This window comes from Tursiops truncatus, chromosome 9 (assembly GCF_011762595.2).
Source record: "Tursiops truncatus isolate mTurTru1 chromosome 9, mTurTru1.mat.Y, whole genome shotgun sequence".
In the NCBI taxonomy this organism is placed as follows: domain Eukaryota; kingdom Metazoa; phylum Chordata; class Mammalia; order Artiodactyla; family Delphinidae; genus Tursiops; species Tursiops truncatus.
This window is the reverse complement of record NC_047042.1, coordinates 2658197-2680511: the sequence shown is the minus strand read 5'-3', so window position 1 is coordinate 2680511 and position 22315 is coordinate 2658197. Positions and strand designations below refer to the sequence as shown.

At 45.7% G+C, this 22315-nt stretch overlaps 1 protein-coding gene across 6 annotated transcripts in view; it reads left to right on the top strand.

Annotated features, from left to right (window-relative positions):
* The window catches only part of GRB10 (growth factor receptor bound protein 10), a 198230-nt gene that overhangs the window by 91202 nt on the left and 84713 nt on the right, over positions 1–22315 (top strand). For all 6 annotated transcript variants that reach the window (XM_073809482.1, XM_073809483.1, XM_033862771.2 and 3 more), the window contains one exon: positions 5468–5558. In XM_073809482.1, the coding sequence (XP_073665583.1) occupies positions 5468–5558 (91 nt within the window). The remainder of the gene's footprint in view (positions 1–5467; positions 5559–22315) is intronic.

Here is a 22315-nt window from a genome sequence, read left to right as displayed (position 1 = left end):
AATTTGCCAGGCAAGCCTGTCAGATTTCAAATGGTACTTTAGGTGTAGAATTGCCAGATAAACTAGAGCCTGCCAAGTTAAATTCAGATAAACCACAACATTTTTTTAGGATAAGCCCCATGCAACATTTGGGACATACACCAGAAAAACTATTAGTTGTTTGTCTGAAATTCAAGTTTCACCGAACGTTCTGTATTTTTAGTTGCTAAATCTGGTCACGCTATTTAGACAAGGTTGCCTTAAATTAGGTTAGAAGGTTACTTGTTTTCTGAACAGAGGTCTCGGTGGGGTCTGCCGTGCACATCGCTGAAAAGAGGCGTTCTCAGGAGGGCAGCGTGTTGCTGGGTGACTGGCTCTCAGAATGGCAGGTGCACAGGAAACACCGAGGTGTTTGTTTACCTGTCAGGCCACGCCCAGCCCCAGAAACGCCTTGAGCAGGGCCTCGGGTCAGCTGGACCCCCAAACCCTTTGAAATACGTGGAGTATCACAGCTTCTTGGTTTATACTTTCGATGCTTGTGTGGTCTGATTTCAGTCAGACGGTCCACTCCCAACATTCGTGTTAGTAATAGGTAGTAATTCCTTAAATATAAGGAAATATTCCAGATGAGAAGTTGAAATAATCTAAGCAGACTTTTGTTACCAAACGCAAGTCCCCGTTCCTGATGCACAGTGAGGCCAAACTATACTGATATATTGGAGTTTGGAGCAGAGAAAGGTTTATTGCAGGGCCATGCAAGGAGGTGGGTGGCTCATGCCCCAGAAAACCCCGAACTACCCTGAAGGGTTTCAGCAAAGCATTTGTAAAGGCCAGGTGAGGGAGGGGCATGGTTGGTTGCTGCAGGCGTCTTGGTGTCACAATCCTTTGTTCTTGCAGCTGTCCACGGATGTCAGTTCACAATGTTCCTGTAAACCTTCAGCAAGAGGAATGTTACTCTCTGTTCTGCAACTTTTTATTTCTATATGAATGGAAAAGTGTTATATCCTTAAGGGTCAGAGCCTTGAGAATGGGCTCTCCTGTATATTTAACTCGAAGCAAAAGCAATAGAGGACAAAGGTTAAAGTAAAAGAAACAGATCCAGTATGGAGTCAGATTTGTTCTTCCCTGTGACACTTGGACACTGCTTGTTTAGAAGAAAGTGGCTGAGGAACTCATGTAAAAGCAGCAAAGGGGGAAACATGTGCTGATGATAAACGTGTCCAGCAGCAGTGAGCATGGGAACCTGGGAGCTAGCCCAGGAAGGAGCAGGTCTGTGGCACCAACGAGGACCACAGACCCCTGTGTGCGTGGATTGTAACGTGGGATGTGAAAGTGACCTTCCAGACCAGGCACCAGGGAAGATTGGGTGATAAATGGGCCTGCGTGGACTGGTCAGCTTTTGGCCTCACCTCTTCCTGCCCTCCAAAATAGATGGCAGAGGGATGAAAGAGAACGCGCCCAGTCGGGGAGGAAACCAGGACAACACGTAAACGGATGCTTCAAGCGTAAATAATGAGCCCCAAAGAAAAGGTCAATAAACTTGACTGCACTGACTTAAACTCTGAGAATCAAAAAATGTAATTAAATCTCAGACAAGGTGGGAAGAGTATTTGCTACAAAGAGGGCCAGACTTTGTTTCTTAGCACATAAAGAGCTCGTCCTGGGAGATTAAGAGACAGACCGACATATCTGGGGAGTCCAGGGCCTCAGGGCTGGTGCCCTCCCAGCCGTCCTGCAGGCGGTGTGGGGCCCATTTGACAGATTTTGCCAACTGACTCGGCGAGTCCAGACGCTGGTCCCAAACCCTCAGCTGGGTGATGGGGGTTGAGGTTCCTTCACGGAGGCTCGATTGGGAGCCCTTGCACTGGTCCAGCTGGCCTGTCAAAAAAAGGGTAGTCCAAAAGGAGAAACACAAAGGCCTGATAAGCATATGAAAAAAATGTCCAACTTCAGGATTTAAGACCTGCTTGTGAAAACCACAGGATTAGGCCACTGCCTGCCTCTGGGACTGACTGGCAAGATAAAAATTCCAAAACAGTCACCATCGCAGTGTTAGCTGCCTGGGATGTTGGGACGTGGGCAGGTCTCTGTTTCAGGTGGAGGGGTAAGCTGAGTGAACAAGAGCTTGACAGTGTGTGTCTAGACTCAAAAAAAAGCACCTAACTTTCGACCTAGGCCTTCTACCTCTGGGGATCCTAAGCGAATAATCAGAAATGTGGACAAGGTTGTATGCACAAAGGTATTTGCTTGATTGTATTTATGTTATCTGAAATTTGCAAATGGCTGAAAGTGTTTCTGAGAGTAGTTTAGAATCTGAAAAAATGATATTTACCAAGGTTTTAAAATAACCTCTTGTGATATAAGTTGGGGAAAAAACACAAAATTGTTTATACCATGTGATTTCCGCAGTGTCCAGCTATGCATAGTAAAGGTGCAAAGTCCAGGAGAATGCTACCTTACCCCACTGTCATGGGATTTAGGCTAATTTTTGTGTCTGCTTTGTATTTGCAAAAATTTATAGGGGTGGTTTTAAGATTTGGAAAAGAAGGAAAAAAATATTTCTCTCAGGTGGTAAAGAGCCGATTGGATGGAGAGACACTGGGCTGTGGAGGTGCTGAAAATAGGTGGGGTGACCCCGGACAGGGAGACTGCTGAATCTCTTAGGCTGGGGGGACCACCCTGTACTCTAACCTTGACAGCCCAGCTCCACCTTCAGCACCTTGTGGGCGGGGGAGGGGGGCAGTCTTAGTGGCATCACTCTTGCCTCCCAGACACCATGTTCTCCAAACTAATCCCTCTCCTCTCTCCCAATCAAAACCTTACTTTCTTAACAAACTCTACGTTCGCCAGTTGGGTATTAATGAAAGAAATCGTGTTACACAGCTACTTAATGGGGTATGCTAGAATTATGAAAGGGCTGATGGGGAATGTTTGTTGCCATGGAAAATTTCAGAAAGCTACGTTAAAATATAGCAGTAGGTGTCATGACTGTGATTCCATTTTTTATCAGAATCATTTGTAACCCCCATGTGATTCAAATATAACATATACGCTATCCATAAGCAATTCAAACGTTGCATCTGTACACACTCTCTGTGTGTGCATTTTTTTTTTTTTCTCTGAAATAACAGCCCAGAAACTGCTGATAGGATAACATCCTTGGGTGAGAGAAGAGAGGTTCATGTTCACTTTTGTCTTTATACTTTTCTTTAGCATCTAGATTTTCCTAACTAGCAAGCATTATGTCTGTGGTTAAAAAAGCCAAAAGAAAGCTGTTCCTTTTGAAGGGGGAGAGCAGAGAGAGAGAAGCGTGTGAAAATCTCTCCCTTACCAGAGGTCTTTGTTCAGTTTTCCCAGGTTTTCTGGAGGAAGGTGTGAAGGCGGCTGTGTGCTCCCCGGGTAGCAAGCATCTTCTCTCCCTTCTGGACTCTCTCCGTGCTGCTCCCCACTCTGCCCTCCCTCTCTTGGGAGTGGCCCCAGTAGAGTGTGGACCAGACCCTCACCTGTGGACACACAGTGGGGTTATCACCCATCCTCTCCTACCCCCGGGCAGGCCAGGGCTCTGGATGCAGAAGCCACTGGCCAGGGGGTGGGGGGAGCATTCAGGCCGTGAAGTGTCTTGTCAGAATAATGTGCTTTTTTGGAGTTTCTTGTGTGAGCAGCTTGGGCTGGAAGGCACTTGGGTTCTGGGGCCCAGCTGCCTGGGGTCCAGTCCCAGGGCTGCCCCTAACCATGGGGTGATAGCGGGTGGACGCTCCTTCCGTGCCTCAGCTTCCTCATCTATGAAATGGGAGTTCGGCTGGCAGCATAAGCTGCATGCCATGCCGGCACCCAGGGGTGGGGGAGGGGGACTTTCCATGTGCGGAGCTTTGTGGTACCAGGATGCTGAAGGTAGCTACTTGTACTGTGTCAGTTTTTATTAATATTAATAGATTCCATGCAGACCTTATACTTTCTGACACAGTTCTAAAAGCTTTCCAATTACAGAGGCAATATCTGTGCATTTATACAAAATTACGAAAGCTTCTTAAATCTACCAGAGAAGTCTGTCATCTCTCCACCCCAAGTTAATCCCTGCTAATACTTTATTTTAAGCATGGAAATATGTTACAGGCCCATTTTCTTTGTCCATGTTTTAATGTATCTTTCATTGGCTTGATTATAATCCCATGAAGATGTTTTTCTGGAGTTGTGGGCTTTTTTTTTTTTTTTTTTATTGCGGTACGCAGGCCTCTCACTGTTGTGGTCTCTCCCGTTGCGGAGCACAGGCTCCGGACACGCAGGCTCCGCGGCCATGGCTCACGGGCCCAGCCGCTCCGCGGCATGTGGGATCTCCCCGGACCGGGGCACGAACCCGTGTCCCCTGCATCGGCAGGCGGACTCTCAACCACTGCGCCACCAGGGAAGCCCTGGAGTTGTGGGCTTGATTTTAATGTTGCTGTTTTAACTTTTGCTGAAAATTTTTCTCTTCACCTGAGGTCTAAAAAATGCCACTGAATGTACACACTACTATGTATAAACTAGATAACCAACAAAGACCTAAGTATAGCACAGGGAGCCTTACTCAGTATTCTGTAATAACCTACAAGGGGAAAGAATCTGAAAAATAATGAATGTGTGTATATATGTAACTGAATCACTGTGATGTACACCTGAAACTAACACAATATTGCAAATCAACTAGACTCCAATAAAATTAGAAAAAAAAAAGAGAAAAAGTACTGAAATAGAAACAAAATACAATAGAGAGGGTCAAAAAAGCTAAAAGATTATTCTTGGAAAATATCAATAAAATGTATTTCCCACTAATCAGTGAACCAAATCAAGAAAGATCCCACCAACAACCAGCAACAGGAAAATTATAGTGACATCTCTTCAGATAGTAAAATAAAATCAGAGGATGTTATGAATAATATGCCAGTAAATTTGGAAGTTTAGATTAGACAAGCATCTATAAAAATATGACTTATTAAAACTGATGTAGGAAAAACATTGAATGTGAATACATCTATACTATTAAGGAAATTTCTTTTTGCAGTGCCACTGAGCTCTGGGTGCTCTGTGGAGGGTCCAATTATAAAACAGTCGCTGGGCATTTCCTTCCCAGGTAACAGACCGCCTAGGGCTCGATCACCAGGAGTTGTTACAGAAGATACCTGTGCCCCAAGGAATGCTAATTCTTTACATTCAGGGCTTAAACCCTGCAGTTGACAGGAATTCTTTTTGAATTGCTATTCAGGGAAAGCAATGTAAGCCAAAAACAAGGAGTAACTTTTTCTTCCAACTCCCTAGCCAGTAGGCTATCCCTTTTTATGATTAACTTTCCTTTTACTGCATATTTCAAACAACTGTCGTTCAAAACTAAAAAAGTAAATAAATCGAAAAAGTAAGAAATGGGGGAAGAAAGAAAAGAAATGCTGGGGGTGGTGGATGTGACCCCTGTGAAGTGCTTCTTTTGACCAGAGCCTTTCCCCACCTGTCTCTCCAGGACCAGGTGGAACAGACATCTCCTCGCCGTCCTGGAAATCTGGCAGGACCCGGCTTCCCAGCGCCGCCTGACCGGCTGGCGAATCACCAAGGTAAGGACGGAGTCACGAAAGCGCCCTGACGCAGATGCCCTGACTCTCACTACAGCGTTGCAGCGATGCTAGGCTTTGTATTCTAAGAAACTGTTCCTGGCTCTGATATAAGAAGATGCTGACCTTAGCTCTTCTCTTCCCCTTTAAGGAAAATAAAGTCTATAAAAGAGAGAAATACTTGATTATGACATCTTCCTATAGTTTCTTTCAGTGAACCAACTTCAGTGAGCAAAACTTCCAAATAGATTTCATGTGGATTTTCCCAGGATTCAACTTCAAGGCGACCTTAGAGGCCCCTCCATGGTGGGACCCTCTTGATTTTGGCATTTTTATTTGCACTTAAGCTGGTTTTGCGTGTATGTACTCTTGGCAGTTCTCTACTTTCCTAGGATTCCTTCTGTTTCTTCTGGTTAAATGGTTACAAGGTCTGGTAACTTAGGTCTAATAAACCCAAGCTTTCACGTAGGACAAGACTTAGGAAGATAATTGGTCTGATCATGAGATGGGACAGGAAGAGCACACATGGCTGGTGGTTGAGATTATTAGAGAGTTTAAGTATCAGAAATTGTAGGGTTTAGAACTGGTAGGAATTAGAATAATCAGATTTTCTTAATTGCCTAAGGAGAAAGAGGATGAAATTTAGCAAAAATAGAGTCTGGGAGCTAGCCATGAAGTCAAAAGGATGTTTTCTCAAGCATCAGAAGATTTGTAAAAGCTGTCGGGATTTCCTGTGTCAAGCGTAATTTTAGGGTGCCCTTTTAGAAAACTCTCACACGAAGTGATGCAAGAGGAGTACCGGTTTGATCACATTGGCTATGAAACTCAGGGAAATCTTAACTTATTACATCTCACTGCTTACAGTGAGTGACCTGGTGTCTGTGTGTCTCAGCAGCTGCGGCTGGGCCTGGGGGAGTGAGTGGACGTGACTCCAGGCTGAACTCAGCTCCCCAGACAGTGCAGGCTTTTAAGCCATCATGACATTGACCACCTTTCCCTCCAGTCTTCAGTAATTCTGCACACACGGCACATAAAACAGGAAAATCAAAAGGACTCAGCCTGGCTCAGACACAGGACGGAGATGCCCCCAGAGCAGTGAGCAGTGCTGACACCCGTGCCCACCAGGCTGCAGGTCCCAAAGCCACCACTGACGGCAGCGGTTCAGGTCCCAGGGACTAGTAGGGGCCAAGCTCCTGCAGCTCTCTGGGAGCTGGGGTGGGGCACACCCCCCTCCTGAAAGACCCTGGAAAACAGTGCATGTGGACCTACGGCCAGGCAGCTGGCACGGCCCCACAGCACTGCAGCCTCCCCTGAGGAGGTCCCTGAGCATCCCAGTACCCCAGCACACGGGAGGGTGGGCAGGGGACGCAGAAGCACAGCCCAGCCCAGGTACCACTGCACGCCGGTGTTCCCAGCACGGGCAGCAGTCTGCTACTAGGCAGCGCAGCTCCCAGGATCGAGAGATTGCCTCTTAAACGTGCAGATAAGTGTGTTTGTAATGCCCTGGAGATGAAAGCAAGAATAACATCCACCAGAGAGAACAAGAAACTGTGAAACACAATGGGAAGAAATGAAGCAAGAACGGGGGCTGTGAGAGAGAGTCCCTGAGAAGCTTTGGAAATGAGATGACTAGCCATTGGCATTTCCAAAATGCTGGATTTGATCTAAAGAGAATGGATGAGCCGGAGTCACCTCCCTCTAGCCCAGAGAGTCACGGGAAAACGTGGACGGGTCATTGGACACGGTCATGTAGACGCGCACAGGGACAGGAGAGTAGAGGGGATGGGGGTGGGGTTTGAAGAGATGCTGGCCAAGAACGGGCCAGAAATGAGGAGACAGAGCCTCCCCACCGCACTCAGAGAACTAAGAGGAAAGATGACGGTTCTTCCGCATCTAAAAGCATTTAGCGTTATTCCAGAAAATGGAAGACAAGAGAAAATCCAAAAGGAAACAGATGTCACAACCCAGGAATGGCCATTGGATGGATGGCCGACCTGGGCCCAGGAGGAGCCAGAAGACAATGTGGGAGATGTTTAAGGTGTTGAGGGAAAAAGAACTGTCCGTCTAAAATTTTATCCCAACAGCTTGTGAAAGCAAAACAAAGCTTTCAGATGAAGGTTGAGACAGTTTATTACTGGCAGTCCTCACTAAAAGAATGATTAAAAGTTGTACTTCCAGAAGAAGAAATGTGGGTGGTGAGGAAGGCCCGGAGCGTGAAAAGAGTAACGGGCTGAGAAGGAAATGCTGTGTCATAAGCTGAATTCTATGTGAATTATTAAAACCAGGTTAAACTAAAACTTTGGTTAATTAGCCATTGGGAATGAGTGTTAAATGTGTGATGGAGTCAAAATAAGACCCTAGTTAGGATAAAAGGAAGGTAAAATGTCTTGAGACTACATTAGAAAAAAAAGATAGTTAACGTATTTTAAAATATTAGATGCAACTAAAATATTGACTGTAATTACTCAAAGAATATGTTGTATAATCTGTAGCTTCTAACCTAGCAGAAAAAAATATAAGGGAATCTACAGTTTATAAAAACAACCAACATCAAGCAGAAAAGGGCGAAAAACCAGATGTGAACAAAAAAGGATGTCAGACAGAAAATATAAAATACGACGATTATTATTTATATACAATTATAGTATAAATTATAGTATTATTTATATATAATTATAGTAGTGTTATTGTATTATTTATATATAATACTGTTAGGATATCTCTAATAGTATTAACAGGTTCAAATTAGTAGAAATACGTAGAACCCTGCACCAACAGACAAGACACTTGATTCTTCTCTAAAATCTGTATAACTTTTTAAAAAGTTGACCATATATGGAAAGTTGAACTGAATTGTAAGCATTCTGTTTCATGCATGCCACGGTCTTTGGCCCAGTGTGATTAAATCAGAAGTCAACAGAAAAAGTTCAAAACAAAACATGTAAACATATTGTGGAAACATTACAATACCTCCTTACTTCACTCATGGTTAGGAGATCACAATGAAAATATCAGTCGTTTAGAACTCAATGAAAAAGGCATGTACGGGCTTCCCTGGTGGCGCAGTGGTTGAGAGTCCGCCTCCCGATGCAGGGGGCGCGGGTTCGTGCCCCGGTCCGGGGGGATCCCACGTGCCGCGGAGCGGCTGGGCCCGTGACCCATGGCCGCTGAGCGTGCGCGTCCGGAGCCTGTGCTCTGCAACGGGAGAGTCCGCACCAGTGAGAGGCCCGCGTACCGCAGAAAAAAAAAAAAAAGTTCAGAAATCATTGAAATGATGAAGAAAATATCAATAGACAGAAACAGAACTAAAGCCAGTGTTTCCTAAAATCTACCAAAATCACAGACGCTCAGGAGGAAGAAGGACGTGCAAGAAAATCATATGAAGGCATGTCAGAGATAAAAAGTATCGTCAAACGAGAAAACCATGAACAGCTTTCTGCCAATAAATGTGAATGTATGAGGGAAATGGATAATTAACGTATTGCAAAAATATACAGACAAAATTGCAACACCAAGTGCTGGAGAGACTGTGGAGCAACAGGAAGTCTAATCATTGCTGGTGGCGATACAAAACGGTGCAGCCACTTTGGAAGAACGTTTTGATAGTTTCTTGCAAAACTAGCCATCCTCTTACCATATGAGACAGCCATTCATGTTCCTTGGTATTTGCTCAAATGAGTTGAAAATTTATGTCCACCTGAAAACTTGCACACAGATATTTATAGTAGCTTCAGTCATAATTGCCAAAAGGTGGAAGGGACCAAGATGTCCTTCAGTAGGTGATGGGTAAATAAACTGTGGTGCAATATTATTCAGTGTTAGAGAGGAATGAGCTATCAAGCCATGACAAGACACAGAAAATCTTAAATGCATATTACTAAGTAAAAGAACCAGTTTGAAAGGCTACATACTGTATGATTCCAACTATATGACATTCTGGAAAAGGGAAACCTATGGAGACAGAGGCAACAGTGGGGAAAGCTGAACAGGCAGAACAGAGGATTTTGGGGCAGTGAAAATACTATGTGTGATGTTAGAATGCTCGACATCACTGTGGATACATTTGTCCAAACCCATGGAATGTACCAGGGTTCACCAAAGGTGGACCCTAAAGTGCGCTGTGGACTTTGTGTGATTTTGATGTGTCAGTGTTGGTTTATCCTTGGTACAAAAAAAATGTACCATTCTAGTGAGTGATGGTGCTTTTGGGGCAGCTATGCATATGTAGGGAGTACAGGATAAATGGGAAACTCTGCATCCCCCTCTCAATTTTGTTGTATACCTAAAACTGCTCTAAAAAGAAGGCTTAAAAAAAAAACATAAACAAAAACCTGATTGCATCTGAAAGAGGAAATCGCTTAGAGATTACCTAAGAAAAGCAAGAATGTTTCTTCTGTGCCATGTGAATTAAACATTATGTGACCTGATGGAAAATATAGCTCTGTGAGTACAGACAGCACTCAAAAGTTTTAGGTGGAGAATCCTGAAGGAATAAAGAAGAATAGTTGAAAGGGAGAGACAAAACATAGTTGACACTTGGAGAAATATCAAATTTCAATAAAGAACTCTGGCAGAGTGGAGTCAGAAAATAATACCACCTCCTCAGAGATGCTCAGGGAATTCTGCAAATGAGTGTCATGGAGCCTTCAAAAAACAAATAATTTCTCTTTTTATGCCAGTGGCTGGAGAGAGAGAGGAGAAGAGCTCTCCCACTCATTTTATAACGTTCTGTAGTTTTGTAAGAGACGGTCCAAGAAATCCCAGTACGGGCCTATTTCACATTTTAACGTACAACCAAAAAGTCTGTGGAAAGCATTGAGGAATCACGTTTAACAGTTTATCTTGAATAAAACACAGGACGAACAAATGTTATGACCAAATTGGATTTATTATAATAATGCAAGGATGCTTTCCCATCGTTAGACTGTGAACACATTTAGCACGTGAAAAGATTAAAGGAAAGAAAATGGTCATTGTACCGGAGACAGAGTTATTTAATACAGTTCTCCACTCATATAATACAAAACAAACAGTAACAACCAAACTCTTACTAAACCAGTACAGTCTTCCTTGACTTACATCCCTATAAACTGATTGCAATTTGATAATATCGTTAAGTCAAAAATGCATTTAATACACCTAACTCACTATAGCTTGGCCTTGCCCACCTTAAATGTTTTCGGAACAGTTTCATTAGCCTACAGTTGGGCAAAATCTAACACAAACCTATTTTACAATAAAATGTCGACTATCTCACGTAATTTACTGAATGCTGTACTGAAGTGGCAGGCAGAATGGTTGTCTGGGTCCAGACTGGTTGCAAGTGTATCAGTGGTTTGCCCTCGTGAGCTAGGCTGCTTGGGCCCTGAGGCTCCCTGCCCAGCGTCACGAGAGAGGGTCGGATAGCATGTCGCTAACCCAGGAAATGATTAAAATGCAAAATTCGAAGTACGATTTCTACTGAATGTGAATCACGTTCTCACCATGTTAAAGTAAAAAAATCCTAAGTTGAAGTACCATTAAGTCAGGGACTGTCTGTAGTAAAAAGAAACCTCTGTAACCTGTTTAAAGTCTGTTTGTTGAAGATATACAGCATCCAGCATCCATGGTGGAGAAATAGAGTCACATCCGTGAAAGTCAGGAATGACGCAGAAAGGCCTGCTGTCACAAGAGGTCTTCACCAGTGTCATAAAACAAACACAGAACCAGAAATGCAAACACCAAAAGGAAGAAATGGAATTGGTGCCTCTTTGCAAATGATATTATCTTACAGAAGAACCCAAACGAACTTTCTGGCCAACCCAATATTATCCAAATAGAAAATTCATTTAAAATAAATGAGTTCTGCAAGATGGTAGATAGGTGAGATCAACAGATAAAATGTAAAAATACCTTGTGCAACGGTAGAAAACAATCAGGAAGGGTAATGCAAATAGAAATCCCACTTACATAATTACAAAAATGATAAGGTATCTAGAAATAAATTCAACTAGATTGCTTGATGTTCTAAGATGTCTTTAAGGGACATAAGAAAGACCTATGTAAGTGGAGAGTTATCCCATGATCACAAATGAGAAGACTTAAATAGTGAAGATGTTACGTCTTCCCAAGTTTATCTTTAAATTGAATACAGTTGCAAGCAAGTTTCGAAACGTTTGGTGTGACCTGAGAGATGGTTCCTACCTCTAATACGGACATGTGAAAACTCCGTAACAGCAAAGAGAAATTTGAAGATGAGCAAAGCATACGTCGGCAGGAAGGGGTGATTTGCACCATCAGGGAGCAAGGCTGCTTATGAGGCATCACAGTTAGGAAAGCACGTTATTGATTCAAGGACGGACAAATAGACATCCCATAGAGACCCACACAGTTATGGAAACTCAGTACAGCACAGAGAAGTTGTGGTAGAGCCCTGAGGACAGGGGGCCTGTGACTTCTCCAGGGGTGGTGGGCATGGGGGATGGGGGGCAAACTGGGTCCCTACCATATGTGATCCGCAACCATCAATTTCAGGTGAGTGACTGACTAAAAGTGGAAAACAAAATTTTTTTTATTTTGTCTAATAATAAGAATTAGTGATTTCAAGATCTGTGAATCTGTTTTTGTTTTGTGAATAAGCTCACTTGTATCATTTTTTATTAGATTCCACATATAAGTGATATCATATGTGACATTTGTCTTTCTCTGTCTGACTTGCTTCACTTAGTATGATCATCTCTAGGTCCATCCATGTTGCTGCAAATGGCATGATTTCATCCTTTTCCATGGCTGAGTAATATTCTATTGTATATCTGTACCACATCTTCTTTATCCATTCATCTGTCGATGGACATTTACACAGATCTTGAAATCAAACTTATGGTTACCAAAGGAGAAACGTGAGGGGAAGGGATAAAGTAGGAGATTGGGGTTGACATATGCACACTACTATATATAAAATAGATAACTAATAAGGAGCTACTGTATAGCACAGGGAACTCTACTCAGTATTCTCTAATAACCTATATGGGAAAAGAATCTAAAGAAGAATGGAAATATGTATGTGTATAACTGAATCACTGTACTGTACACCAGAAACTAACACAACATTGTAAATCAACTATACTCCAATAAAAATTAAAAAAAAAAAGAATGAGTAATGAGCATCTTCATACACTCAGGCTGAGAAAAGACTTCCTAAGTAAGACTTAGCACAACCATAAAGGAAAGATGTTTGAGTCCATAACACACAAATTGCTGTACAAACCTGACAGCATCTAAAACACTGAAAGGCACACTTTGGCCCGGGAAAAATATTTGCAGTGTGTATAACGGGCAAAGTATTAGTATCCTCAGTTTACTGTAAAAAATCCTATACGTGAGAGAAACAATCGCATAGAAAAACTGGCGAAAAGCAGGAGCAGGCAGTTTGCAAAAGAGGCAAGCATGCTGTGTTTGTATGTGATGCTGCACGGTCATTTCACATGGAAGCGTGGAAGTGGCTGGTCTGGGGCTGGAGGGAGCCTGTGCTCCCAGGTCTGTGACGTGGGGCGGAAAAGCGCAGGTCTCTCTCTCTCTTTCAAGTGCATCCAGGTGCCGCGTGCTCAGCCTTCCTTGGGCACTCCTGCGGCCCCGCGTGTCCCTGTGCCTGTTTGTGTGCGTGGGCTGGGCTTTGCAGTGTCCAGCTGTGCCGCACAGAGGCCGGTGCCCTCCTGGTGCGGTGGCTCTGCCCCCTCCCAAGCCGGGGTCTGCACAGCCTGCAGGAGCCTGCAGCCTGTCCCGTCCGGGGTGGAGGGGGCCCTCCTGCAGCCCTGAGCCATCCCTCCTCTCCTTACCACCTCTGCGCCGGAAGTTCTTCCTAACGAGACAGCTTGGGATACGGGGCAGCGCTTGACAGGGACAGAACGCTGTTCTTTCTTTGCTTCCTTAATCTGCAAGGCATCCAGGGGCTCCAGCTCTAGGCCTTAGGTGTCTGGGAGGTGTTTGATCTGGTCCTTTGCGAGGGACCTGATGTTCAGAATAAAAGATCTGCCATGACTTTCTTGACCTGTTCCTTCTGTCTGGCAAAGAGGATTTAATGCCCTGGTTTCTGTTAGCTCATTCCTAACATAAGCAGCTTATTTTTGTGTGACGGTTGTTGAAAATGCTTCAGACATTTCCTAGCAGCAATCTGTGAAAGGGATGTGTCTTCTTTGGAAAGTGGGAGGTTTTGCAATAGCTGGAATTAATGACTTGATAGTATTTTAAAAATATATTTTTTTACGAGGGTAAAACATAGATACCCTAAAATTTACCATTTTCACCATTTTTAAGTGTGTTTCAATAGCATTCAGTACATTCACAGTGTTGTGCAATTCTTACCACTATCTATTTGAAAAATGTTTTATCATCCCAAACAGAAACTCTGTACCCATTAAGCAAGAATTCCCCCAGCTCCTGGTAACCTTTCTTCTACTCTCTTCTGTCTCTGTGAGTTTGCCTTTTCTAGGTACCTCGTGTGCGTGGACTCATACAATGTTTGTCCTTTCGTGCCTGGCTTGGTTTACTTAGTATAGTGTTTTGAAGGTTCATCTTGGTTGTAGCATGTATGAGAGTTTCATTCTTTCGATAGCTGAATTGTATTTTGTTGTCTGTAGACTACGTTTGTTTATCACTTCATCTGTCGGTCTACCCTAGGTCTCCCTTCACCTTTTGGCTGTTGTGACTAATGCTGCAGTGAACACGGGTGTGCAAATATCTGTTTGACTCTCTGCTTTCAGTTCCTCTGGGCATATATTTAGGAGTGGAATTGCTTAATAGTATGGGAATCCTATGTTTAGCTTTTTCTTGACAATATTTTTTGAGATGTGAGGTTTCAGAGAATTGCGGGTTTTGGAAGTTCGGCCTCTTCTCATTTTAAACAACTTGGTCTGATTGTTATTCTTGCCCAGCTCTGAAGCTGAGTGGTCCAGCCCTGTCCTGCTCCACTCAGCAGACCACAGCTGAGCAGAGATGCCCCGAGTAGCGGAGAGGTTTGAAATCCACGCAGGAGAGTCACTGCACATGAGTTGGGACTCTGTTCCCTTTGGAGGCGGGGCCATGTGTGCACACAGCCAAGCCTCCTGAGATGTGATCAAAGCATCGCCCACGATCCCTGGGGTTGTGAAGCCCAGAAACGGAGTCAGTCCCCAGTTCAGAAGGAGACTCGGAAGTCCAGCACCTCGGCTCCCTGAACTGAGGGATGCCTTCCGGGCTCCGGCCTCCCGTCGTCCTGTCACCCCGTCACAGGTCTTTTCTGCTTTGGTTGCTTCACTTGGTTTTCTTTAGACCAAAAGTTTTGGTTATTAGGGTGCAGTTTTAATGTGCACAACTGTATTTGGTGGAGCTCTTTTTTGCCCCTAGGAGCCTATACATAAAAGCTACCTTCTACGTGTTCCTTTATGTTTTGTATTTTTCCCCTTTCTCCTGAGATGATGCATGTCTTGAGGGCAGGAACCATGTCTTCCTCATCTCGAAGGTTCTGCTGTAGTGCCTTGTCCATAGTTGGGTTTTATAGATATTTGTTTAACGGATTTCTGAACTCGCATGCCATATATATACCTGTGGGTTCCAGAAAGGGCCTGAGATCCTGCCTGTACCTTCCATGGGTTCGGATGATTCCAGGCGAGCAAAGACAAGACCAGTTAGCAGAGCCCTTCCCTTCTCGTGGTGCCACTGATGAGGTGTCAGGAACATTGGGATGAGGGGGTGTAAGTCAGCCAAGAAGATGAGGTTGCTTTCATTAAAATTATTAAAAAAAATTTTTAATAGCCAGAGTAAAATAAAATGTATTATTATTATTATTATTTTTGCGGTACGCGGGCCTCTCACTGCTGTGGCCTCTCCCGTCGCGGAGCACAGGCTCCGGATGCGCAGGCCCAGTGGCCCAGCCGCTCCGCGGCATGTGGGACCTTCCCGGACCGGGGCACGAACCCGCGTCCCTGAATCGGCAGGTGGACCCCCAACCACTGCGCCCCCAGGGAAGCCCTGTATTCTTTAATTGAGGCATAGTTGATTTACAGTGTTGTGTTCATGTAAGATGAGGTTGCTTTTGAACCGAGCTTGCGTCCTGGTTCATGGATACCATTTCATCCAGTTCACCCTTTACTGTATGATGGAGAACATCTCCAGTGCTTTACTCACCATACACACACACACACACACACACACACACACACGTAACTTTTATTTTCTTACTATCATTTCCTTATAGTGAAACTAGCCTGTCTTCCAAAGATAATGTTCAGAAAGAAATGCTCGATAAAATCCTGAATCGTAATGAATGTCAGCCTCTGGTTGGATGTTGATTCCAGAGCTGAGGTAGTTTGGATTTCTTTTACCCCTTCCCTGTGCCTAAACACCTTTGACTGGGTTAAGATGCAGAAAAGCCCTTAAGGATGCTTCTGCAGCATCCTTTCAAGTAGTGATATTATAGCCCGTCCAAAAGGTGTCGTGTCCTCTGTTTCTTCCATGTTTACCTGACTTCCCTGTTATAAAAATAGGTTCTTCACCTGTTAAGAACTTGTGTTTCATGTTTTAACTCACCAAATGCACTTAATTGTCCTGGGGCGGGCACTGTTATTACCCCATATTTACAGGGAAGGAAATTGAGGCACAGGCATTAGTCATAAAGTCACCCAGATCACACCCCAAAGGAGTGGCGGAGCTGGGCCCGAACCCAGCTGGGCGGGGCGGGGGGGCTCTGGCATCTGCGCTTCTCACCACCTTGCTGCTCTGCCTCAGGGCTCCTCCTCCATCCTTATTAGAGTCCATGCATGTCTTCCTTTCTTTTTGACTACTCACATTTTCTAGGTCCTCAAACTGAGATTTTCTTGGCTGTAGCGACTGGATTTCCCTTGTTCTTGAAAGCAGCCAAGTGGGTAGGATCCCACGGTCACCACCCCCCATCCTGGATGGTGGTCTCCTTTCTGTTACACTTCTCCCAGCCTTCCACTGGGACAATCATCTGTCTCCATAAGGAAGAGGTAACAGAAAGGCATCGAGGTGCCGGCTCTCACTCTGTCGTCCCAGGGTCAGGCAGGCGGCAGACCTCGCCCTTCCCGGTTCTCACTTGGAGCAGAATTGAAACCCCCGCCGTCGTCCTGTGTAATTTCTCAAGTCTCGGCTGTTCTGGGCCTCCGCTTCCCTGATGCTCTGACAGCTCACATCACTCTTGCCTGTTTCCTTTGAGCGGATACTTGGACTCCACTCCCGTTTCTTGTTTTCTCTGGCTGTCAGGATGCCCGCCCTCCACTAGAGGCTTTATCCCCGCAGTGCCTTCTGTTCTGGGGCCTTTGCTTTTCATGCTCTTCGCTGTAGTTGTCCTGTTTCTTTCATTTATTTCATTCATTCAACAAATATCTGTTGTTTGTCCAGCCCACACCAGGCATGGGGCCCAGGCCCTAGGGATGCAACAGGAAGCAGTGGGTCCTTTTTAATTTATTGGTCACATAACGCATGGGCCTTTTCGCCCAAGGAAGTATAAGTCCCTTTCAGAAGTGTTGGGGCACAGCTTAGATATATCCGTGATGAATGAATATCTTTAGATTGCTCTTAGGTAGGAAACTAGAATATCCTAGCTCCTGAAATCTAACAATATATGTCTTCCTTTATATTACACTTTATCTAAATTACTTTATTTTTTTAACTGCAATTAACCAGCCATTTCAGGTAAAAAAACATTTTTTTTGGAATGAGTTATTTTTCTTTTATAATTTTAAGGTCTATCCCCAAAGGGAGATCTCAAGCTAGAGATTTTTCGTAAGGAAAAGTAACCCTCCGATCTTCAGGACACAGTGTACTGCTGCCTTTAGAAGTACTTCGGCAAGGTTACAGCATCCCTTGTTCACATGTCTAATATTAGCTAATATTCTGTACCCCCACCGTGCGTTAATCTGTCTCCAGGAAGGCCCTCAGAGATCTCAGCTCCTTACCTGGGGGCAGGCCCTGCAGGTACATGACTAGTTGACCCTTTCGGAGATCTTGGGAGGAGCAGGTGTTTCCGCAGAATTAAGTAACCAGGCGCCGGCCCCGGAGCCAGGAGCCTGCCTGGTGGTTCCCACCGCCCTTTGCTGCTCCCTTAGAACTGGGCCCCTGCCAGGGGCGGGGAGCCAACACTTGCTCAACCCTGGGCCTCGTTCTGACTGAGAGAGACTTTAATAACAGTCCTGACCTTTTCAGGAGTGGGGGGCAGGGACTAGAGGAGATGGGGGACAGGTTGTTAATCCTTCCACCTCCAAGGGTACATTTGAGATATATTTTGAAAAATAATCCCGGTGGACTCCATCTACTTGTGTGTCAGATGGCTAAAAGCACCTTTGCATCACGAATGCTTCCTGCTTGGGGGGCTCAGTGTAGTGAGCCCCAGGGGCCGCCGACACGAGGCCAGCTAGAGGTCTGCATCGTAGGGGGATGGTTCCTACCTGCCTTGCAGCAATGGACTAACTCTCAGTGACACCAGTTTCCGTGTTTTCTCACTGATCGTCCCCTCTGGCTCTGCACTGTGTGGTTGCCGGTGCCTGCGCGTCCTGAATGGAGACAGAATCCTTCTGTGGTCCCTGCGACCTTGGGGATGGCCAGGTGGGCCTGACGTAGTCAGGGGGGCTCACAGGGACAGGCGGAGGCCTGGCCTGCCAGGTGATGCTTCCTGCAGGAGACCCCTGGGCCTCAGACAGTCCTCCATCCCTGCTGGAATGAGAACCTCTGGCATTTATTCGCTTGGTGGCCTGGGTGTGACCCTGCCCGGTGGGCCTTTTTCCAGGGAACTAACAGACAGGGGACTCAGCAACCCCAAGAGAGTTTGGGAACTCTGCCTGGCTGTCTGACCTTCTGGAAAATTCTACAGCTGGTGGCTCTGTTTTCCACATACTCAGCTGACATTTACTGACCACCTACTGTGTGCCAGCTATGAAGTTAGGTAGGGAGGAAGAGGCACAAGGACGTGCAGGTCCAGCCTCTGGAAACTCAAGGTTAGTGACAAAGAATGATGTGTACATAGGGAATTAAACTAAAACTAAAGTTTAGTGAGAAAAACTGAGGAAAGTTAAAATTATAATGTACCAGGGAAGCAGGATGTCCACGCTTGGAGTTGGCTTTGACCTCCATCTTCATCTTGGGAGAGCTGAGTCACCCTGTGTCTTGGCTTTTTTATCTGAAATCTTAAAAATGCCTACTTGGCTGGTTTGGTAGGAACATTAGAAACTGCTTGACCTACAAGATATGCCTGGCATGAGACCTGGTGCCAGCAACGGTTGCTACTGTGTGTCTTCATCATTAATAAATGCAGCGTTACATATGTAGAGAGAGAGTGGAAATCAAAACCCTCTCTCACGGATCCAGCACGTGCAGCCTCTCCCTCTGGGCTTGCTCCTTCAGAACTCGTGTCCATCGAGGCCCAAATTCTGAGAAAGACTGTCATGAGTTTTCCTTCTGCTGGGGTGTTATTCAGAAGGTGCCGCTTATACGTGTGCTGTTATTGCTCTTGGTTGACACATCATTTTCATAAGAATCATAAGCCCTTGCTTAGGAACTCTGGTCATTCCTTGACCCGACTCCAGAGATTCGGATTCAGAATGAATCCAAGTGAGTCCCAGGAACCTGTTTTCACAAGCGAGCCTCCCAGGGGGTCCTGCTCATCAGACAGATTCCCGAGGGAATGGATCTCCATCATCCCAGCCCCACCGGCCCCCTCCTGAATGTTGCCTCTTTCCACTTAAGCCCCATTTCCATCACATCCTGCAAAGACAGCTCCTCTCTCCTGGGCATTGCAGTTCCGGGAGACGTGCCATTTCTTGGAACTGCCTGGTACGTTCTCCGGGAAGGAGTTTCCCCATCCTGATGCCTGAGAAATTGGGCTCTTCGTAGAGCTGAGTGCCCTCTGCTTGATCGTCTTGCCTTACATAACAGAGATCTCGTTGTAAAGTCCTCGTCTTCTGCCAGGTAGTGAGCACAGCCGTCCTGGGAGAGTGTCTGTCCTCGAGGATACTTTTCTGGTTTGGGCAGTTCATTAACTCTACCAAGGCTGTTTCCATCTGAGGACACAAAGTGTCCGCTGTGCCACTTCTGCTGCCCGCATGCTCCTAACCTCTCTTGTAAGACGCTCCGTTGGGGTTGAGGTCCCCCCTTAACACAAGGAGTCCAGTCTCTGTTTGGAATATCTCCGTCTCCTCCTCTCGTACACCAGAGTGGGTTTTAGCTTCTTCACAGAGGGAATTATTTTTCCAGAGGTGGTGGAAGAAGTTTCACGTCCTTCCTTGCAACTTTGCATTTAGCACCATAATCCTTTTCCAGAGTGTGATGCCTAGGACTTCATTACGTTTAGGTGGTAGGATTCTTTTCTCTTTTGTTAATGTCTGTATTTCCAGTAGCTGGACCAATGTCAGAGATGTAGTTGGTGCTCGGTCAGTATCTGTTGAATGAAGAAAAACATGGGTTACATGAGGAATTTTACATTTATGGAGGTAAATACACAGAATCAGAGAGAGTTAATGTTGAATGGGGTAGTGAAGATAATTTACCTTTAAAAAAATTGCCTGTTTGCAATCACAGTGCCAGTGAGTGACAGGCTTTTGGCCCGTGCCCTGGATTTTCCCTGTTCAACTGCAGTGTTCTTGGATTAATATTTTTAAGATTAATGGAAAATGGGAACCTTCCCGAATGACAAGTTATTTGCATAGTTTCTTGCACCCAGGTTTCTGCCCTGACTTATGATGTAATAGAAGAATTGGGAATCAAAATCAGAAGGTTGAGGAGAAAAAGATTAAATTGCTAAGGATGACTTGAGAAAGCTGCAATTAATCTTTTGCCCCTTTTGAGCGATATTTTGTGAGTATGTTTCTGTTCTCCCCACTCCTCCAAATTGCCCTCTAATAGTGCAGATAGAGATTACACAACAGAGTCTGTAGTTTTTTCTGCCATTTGTAGCTCGGGTCCTTGGTCCTTGCTTGGCAGTTTTCAACTTTTTGGTCGTGGAAAATTGTGCTCCCAGGTGCAGAAAACAAACAATCTTAAAGACCTGAAAGAAACTTGTATGATATCCAGGTCTTTCCTGGCAACAGTGTGACAGGATAAAAATCCAAGAAAGGGGGAAACTTATGCTCTTTTCTCTTACGCCAGTTCTTGAATTTCAGTGAATGGGATCACTGAGTGGAATGTGTAGCTTTCCTCATTTTCTTAGTTGTTTTCTGGGTAGAACATTCTCCAGCTCTCTCTTAAGACGTAGATTGAACAAGTACATCTCACGGGAATCAGAGTCCAGAGTGATTCATCATTAATCACTTTTTTGCTCGTCTGCTATGGTGGTGGAGCTGGCTGGTCAGGCTGCTCGGATGTCTGCATTTGACTCTGATCTGCCCCGGAGGTAGTGCCTCGTCCTGCCCCCCAGTGTGTTGCAGCCTCCTGGGCTGTCACAGACCCCGTGGTGAGACGTAGCCCAGCTTCCTCCCCGAGGGTCACGGTAGTAAGCGTCCGGGCCCTTCCAGCTGCTCGGGGGAGACGGGTGAAGAGCAGTCGGCAGGGCTGTGAGAGGATGCCGACGGGCTGTGTTTCTGGCCAGGCCCTGCACAAGCCATCGCAACATGAACCCCTTATGGGAGGATGCACACAGGTATGGTTGAATACCTACCTGTTGCATTCCGTGGCGTTGGCGGAGAAGCATACACGTGTGTACTAAAAGTTAATGTTCGTTGGGAAGGGGAATTCATGTTTCGTGTAACTCGGGAAACGAGTGTGGTGGTCCTGGGCCTTCACGAGCCAGTCCGCCCGGGCGTCCTTGGCCGGTCACCCAAGAAGCCAGCCCCAGCGGTGCCCCCGTGGCCCTCAGCCTCCGTGGCCTGGGCACCTCCTGAATCTTGTTTATCTCTTGCCTAGGTTCTTGCATCCATCGCCTCAATGAAATATTTCTTTTCTGGGAAGGACCCTTGACTCTTTTCCACACTGAAGTCCTGTCCCCACTTGTCACCCTGGGCCACCTGCACTGACCCCAGGAGCCCAGCCCCTGTGATGACTGACAGGAGTGGCGTCCATACTGTTTCTTTCTGCTGGTGGAGGAAGCCACACGTGTGCAGGCAGAGAGCAGTGGGGGGGGGGGTGGTGGTGGTGCTCATGCTGGGGACGAGTGAGGACCACAGGTGTGCAGAGTCGGGGGGGGGGCACCTGTCCGTCAGAGGGATGGGGCTTGAGGCCAGCGGGTGGGCAGGGCGTCCCCTGGAGTGGGCTCCGGGGAGGGTGGGGCAGCCCAGGACGCCCTGCCCGTGAGGTCCAAGCGCGTGGCATTGGTTGCAGGCAGGCAGGTTTAGGGTTGAGGGCTTCTTAAAGGCACCCAAGTAGTTCAGCCAGGAGAAGACCTTAAGTGAATGTATTTAAGAATATTAAGCATTCCAATTTAAAAGGTGCTTTCACTATTATTATTTTTTTAATTGTGGTACAACATACCTAACATAACATGCACAAACCTCCAAGCAGTGCCCACAGCCTTTCTCATCTGTGTGGTTGTAGACAAGGGTTTGTGTCTAAATCCCGTCCTGATTGTGCTAAGTCACAGCTGTAGAGCCTTAGGCAGTCGTAAGGGGTGGTGCTTCTTCAGACAGAACATGTAGACCTAAACGTGGCTTTGAGGAAAACAGGTTGCAGATGTCGTGGAGGCAGAACGTCAGCGGTCTGCGTGCTCTGTGTTATCGACAGGGCTGCCTGGTAGGATGCTGGCTTTGTCACTTGCTGAGGGATGCTCTAGGGAGGGGTGCTGGATGCAGTTCCTGAAGAACAGA